The sequence below is a fragment of the Corapipo altera genome, unplaced genomic scaffold (genome assembly GCF_003945725.1).
Source record: "Corapipo altera isolate COAL_440 unplaced genomic scaffold, ASM394572v1 60841, whole genome shotgun sequence".
Taxonomy (NCBI): Eukaryota; Metazoa; Chordata; class Aves; order Passeriformes; family Pipridae; genus Corapipo; species Corapipo altera.
Window position 1 is genome coordinate 1 of NW_020885716.1, and position 5,695 is coordinate 5,695.

At 49.3% G+C, this 5,695-nt stretch overlaps 1 protein-coding gene across 1 annotated transcript in view; it reads right to left on the minus strand.

Annotated features, from left to right (window-relative positions):
- Positions 1–1,334: 1,334 nt before the first annotated feature.
- Positions 1,335–5,695, minus strand: part of LOC113940748 (hydrocephalus-inducing protein-like) — a 7,060-nt gene continuing 2,699 nt past the window's right edge. Inside the window, exon 7 of the mRNA XM_027631894.1 lies at positions 1,335–1,346. Within this exon, the coding sequence (XP_027487695.1) occupies positions 1,335–1,346 (12 nt within the window). The remainder of the gene's footprint in view (positions 1,347–5,695) is intronic.

Sequence of the window (5,695 nt, forward strand, 5' to 3'; positions counted from 1 at the left end):
GCCGTGGCCCGTTGCCCAACCTGAACTTTGGTGAAGATGAATTTGTTATCATCTCTGATGAACACACCGTTGCCTTGCACCGACTGTAATGTCTGGCGGAGATTGACGTTGCTGTGGATCGGGTACTGCTCAAAGATGGACGAAACGGCTACACGGGAAGAAGCACGTCCAAAGGAACTAGGGGCACGCCCAAAGGAATACAGAATGGCATCAAAAGGAAAGAAAGCAACAGTACAAATGGCCGGTGGTGTATTGTCGCTTGATGATTTATACCCTGACTACACATTCAGTGTTGCAAAAGACGCAAAGAAGGAGCCAAAGCATCCCCCTCAATTGGAGGGGGAATTATCCCTACCCCTCCAGATCCAACCTTCTCTTGGAGGTGTGAATGATTGGAGGAGGAGGCCCTTATCTCAGCATGCGAAAGATTACTCACTACCTCCACCCATGGGGTATCGCGAACGACACAGGAGTCCATCCCCATGGCGTGATTGGTATAGAAGTCCATCTCCGCGGCATGAACGACACAGAAGTCCATCTCCACGGCGCGAGCGGCGTAAGAGTCCATCCCCACGGTATGAACGGCGTAGAAATCCATCTCCGCGGCGTGAACAATATAGAAGCTTATCCCCACGGCATGCCCAGTCTCCACCTCCACATGAGAGATATAGGGAGGAAGTGGGAGCAGTCCCACGTAGGAGTGGAAGAGTAAAGAGAGAGGTGGAAAAGATTCTACGTGGGAGAGATGGACAAGAAATAATGCGAGAAAGTGAAATTACACAATCACTGACCACAAGAGAGCTTCGAGATTTACGGAGAGATTATATGCGCTTGCCTGGTGAAGAAGTCCTCACCTGGCTGGTGCAATGCTGGGACAAGGGAGCTGATAGTCATGTAATTGAAGGTGATGAAGCACGACAGTTGGGATCCATTGCTCGAGACCCTGTGATAGAGCAAGAAATGGGGAGAGAGAAAATGGCGTCCAGCCTTTGGCTCCGAATCCTCCACGCGGTGAGAGTGAAATACCCATTTAAGGAGTCCCTGAAGAGTTCTTCAAGAAGATGGAGAACTGCAGAAGAAGGCATCCAATACCTACGGGAATTGGCCATGCTGGAGATCATCTATTCTGATCCAGATTATTATGACATCCAAGTTCCTGAGAGTGTTCCCTGCACGCAACCAATGTGGAAAAAGGTAATTCAAGGTGCTCCTAAACCATATGTTTCCTGCTTGATATCCGCATATAATCCAAAGATGGAGGAACCAAACGTGGAAACCATGTGTACTTGGATAAGAACCATAGAGGAAAATATGGAAGACTCCTTCAATCCCCTCTACCGACGCACCTACGACAGGGAAAGAATGGAGAGAGACTATGAATATTCCAGATATGAGGACGACCTTAGAGACAGAGAGGACAGAAGGTATAGAGATTACCAAGAAAGGCCAGTGGGAAGATCACGGCGGGACCGACAAAGACGACCTCGGCCTAGACCTCGATCCTGGTCTTGATCTCGCTCACGGTCCCTGTCATTCACACGTCGAAGGAAAGAGAACTCTAAGCGTTGGTCACGTAACCAACTATGGGCATACCTTCGTAATAAAGGAGAAAACATGAAGAAGTGGGATGGTGAACCCACTTCTAAGCTTGAAGCTAGAGTGAGGGAGCTGAAGCGAAAGAAAACTGACAAGAAAGTTGTCTATGTAGTAGACGGAGATTTCTTAGAAGAGAAACTGCGATCGCCGAAACACGAGAAGATGGAGGTCCACTTTGACAACAGCAAAAAGTCTAAGAAGTCAAAGTCAAACTCTGACGACGAATGCTCTGATCAAGACCAGTAGAGGGGCCCTGCCTTCTGCCAGGAGAAGGAGAGGGACCAAGAAGATAACCGAGTTTACTGGGCTGTGTGGGTTCGATGGCCTGGCACATCGGATCCTCAGAAATACCAGGCCTTGATAGATACTGGAGCCCAGTGTACTGTAATGCCTTCAGAGTATAAGAGTACCGAGACTGTTACTATTTCTGGAGTGACCGGAGGGTCTCAAGAATTGTCAGTAGTAGAGGCAGACATGAGCTTGACGGGAGACCAATGGGAAAAGCGTCCCATTGTGACGGGGCCAGAAGCCCCTTGCATCCTTGGTATGGACTACCTAAGAAGAGGATACTTCAAAGACCCGAAAGGGTACCGATGGGCTTTTGGTATAGCCTCGGTGATTGAAGAGGAGTCCAAGCAATTGTCTGCCCTTCCTGGCCTCTCAGAAGACCCTTCCATTGTAGGATTACTGCGAGTTAAAGATCAAGAAGTGCCAATAGCCACAACAACTGTACACAGACGACAGTATCGGACAAACCGAGATGCTGTGATCCCTATCCACAAAATGATCCGAAAGTTGGAGAGCCAAGGGGTGGTCAGCAGAACCCATTCACCCTTCAACAGCCCCATCTGGCCTGTGCGTAAATCCGATGGAGAGTGGAGACTGACTGTGGACTATCGTGGCTTAAATGAAGTTACGCCACCGTTGAGTGCTGCCGTGCCAGATATGTTGGAGCTCCAATACGAGTTGGAGTCCAAGACAGCAAAGTGGTACGCCACCATCGACATAGCCAACGCGTTTTTCTCCATTCCTTTAGCGGCAGAGTGCAGGCCACAGTTTGCTTTCACCTGGAGGGGCGTTCAATACACCTGGAATCGACTGCCCCAGGGGTGGAAACACAGTCCAACCATCTGTCATGAACTGATCCAGGTTACACTAGAGAAGGGTAAGGCTCCCGAACACATCCAGTACATTGATGACATCATTGTATGGGGGGATACAGCAAAGGAAGTTTTCAAAAAAGGACAGACGATCATCCAGATTCTCCTCGAGGCCGGTTTCGCTATCAAGAAGAGCAAAGTCAAGGGACCTGCCCGAGAGATCCAATTCCTAGGGGTGAAGTGGCAAGATGGACGATGCCAGATACCAACAGACATAATCAATAAGATTGTAGCAATGGCTCCCCCCACCAACAAGAAAGAAACCCAAGCTTTTCTGGGAGCAATAGGTTTTTGGAGGATGCATATCCCAGAATACAGTCAGATTGTGAGCCCTCTTTACTTTGTGACCCGTAAAAAGAACAATTTCCAATGGGGTCCTGAACAACAACAAGCTTTCAAGCAGATCAAGCAAGAAATTGCACATGCTGTGGCTCTTGGACCAGTTAGAACGGGACCAGATGTAAAGAACGTGCTCTACTCTGCAGCTGGAGATAAAGGTCCCTCCTGGAGCCTCTGGCAAAAGGTGCCTGGCGAGACGCGAGGGCGACCACTGGGTTTCTGGAGCCGAAGCTACAGAGGTTCTGAGGCCAATTACACCCCTGTGGAAAAGGAAATCTTAGCGGCGTACGAAGGTATACGAGCAGCTTCAGAGGTAATTGGTACCGAAGCACAGCTCTTCCTGGCACCCCGATTACCAGTCTTGAGCTGGATGTTCAAAGGGAAGGTGCCCCCTACGCATCATGCCACCGATGCCACGTGGAGCAAGTGGATTGCTCTGATTACGCAGCGTGTACGATTGGGAAGCTCGAATCGCCCTGGAATTCTGGAGGTTATCACCAATTGGCCTGAAGGTGGGAACTTCAGTCTGGCAGAAGAAGAAGAAGAGCCAGTGAGCCGAGCTGAAGAAGCTCCGCCATTTGATCAGCTGCCAGATGAAGAAAGGTGTTATGCCCTTTTCACTGATGGTTCTTGCCGTATTGTAGGAAGGAACCGGAAGTGGAAAGCAGCCGTTTGGAGTCCCACCCGACGAGTGGCAGAAGCTGTTGAGGGTCAAGGCGAGTCAAGTCAATTTGCAGAGCTCAAAGCCGTCCAATTGGCCCTGGACATCGCCGAACGAGAAAGATGGCCGAGACTCTACCTCTACACAGACTCGTGGATGATAGCCAATGCTCTATGGGGATGGTTAGACCGCTGGAAGAAGATGAACTGGAGGCGTGGAGGAAAACCCATCTGGGCTGCTGACTTGTGGCAGGACATCGCTGCCAGAGCAAAGAGTCTGAATGTGAGAGTCCACCATGTAGATGCCCATGTGTCCAAGAAGCGAGCTAATGAAGAACATAATAACAACAGAGAAGTGGACCGAGCTGCACAGATAGGGGTGTCACAAGTAGACCTAGACTGGCAGCAGAAGGGAGAGTTGTTCTTAGCTCGATGGGCCCATGATGCCTCCGGTCATCAAGGCCGAGATGCCACCTACAGATGGGCACGAGACCGAGGGGTGGATTTAACCATGGATATCATTTCTGAAGTTATCCATGATTGTGAGACTTGTGCCGCTATCAAGCAGGCGAAAAGACTGAAGCCCCTATGGTATGGTGGACGATGGAATAAGTATAAGTATGGAGAGGCATGGCAGGTTGATTATATCACACTGCCACAGAGCCGCCAAGGTAAATGCCATGTACTTACCATGGTGGAAGCAACAACGGGATGGTTAGAGACCTTTTCAGTACCCCACGCAACGGCCCGGAATACCATCCTGGGCCTTGAAAAGCAAGTCCTATGGAGACACGGGACCCCAGAACGTATTGAGTCAGACAATGGAACTCATTTCAAAAATAAATTAGTTACCACTTGGGCGAGGGAACATGGTATCGAATGGGTGTACCACATTCCTTATCATGCACCAGCTGCTGGGAAGGTTGAGAGATACAACGGATTATTAAAGACCACTCTAAAGTCATTAGGTGAAGGAACTTATAGAAACTGGGACAAAAACTTAGCCAAGGCTACCTGGCTAGTTAACACCAGGGGTTCTATCAATCGAGCTGGCCCTGCACAGGCAGAATCCCTTCACGTTGTTGATGGAGATAAAGTTCCAGCAGTCCATTTGAGGGGAATGCTAGGGAAAGCTGTTTGGATTACCCCTGCCTCAGGCCAAGACAAACCCATTCGTGGGATTGTCTTTGCTCAAGGGCCAGGACATACGTGGTGGGTAATGAGGAAGGATGGAGTCATCCAGTGTGTGCCTCAAGGAAATTTAGCCTTAGGAAAAAACTGATTGTATGTCCTAAGTTGTGTTCTTACAGGAAGCCAGTCACCAGATGAGAGAGAGAGACCTGAACTAAGCCGATGCTGGTATCCGGTGATGAAACAGCCATAAATCGGAACTGTAATGGTGACTGAGGAGACCAAAGATCTGGACTGAACTGACATCGCCATTGATTTTCCAACGACGAGACGACTATGCCGAGAAACCAACAAAAGTTATATATATATATATGTATATGTATATGTGAATATATATACACGAACGTGAAACATGGGTGTTACGTAAAGAAATAGTATGGAATAAGGGGTGGAGAATGTGGTGGTTTCACCCTAGGCCTTCCTGGAGACCAACTTGTAACCAGGAAGGAACTAGAAAAGTGATCACGGAAGTATTCCATGCTATTCCTTTACGTAACTGGAGGTATAAATAAAGCCAGTGGGAGGGATCGCGCCCTCTTCCTCTCCGGCGAGGTTCGAGAACGGTGGGTCCCTGTTTCGGTCAAGCTTATCTGGAGCCGAGGCCTACAGTGACTGCCGTTATCCGCCACGCGTGAGAGGAGAGCCTTGGGCTGCGTCAAGTCATTCTGCCTGTTCGAAGGGAAGTGGTGAGATTTCTGCTAGTTTGCCTTCGGCTGGCTGTTTGACTTGCTCGGTCCTTGCCCCTTTTT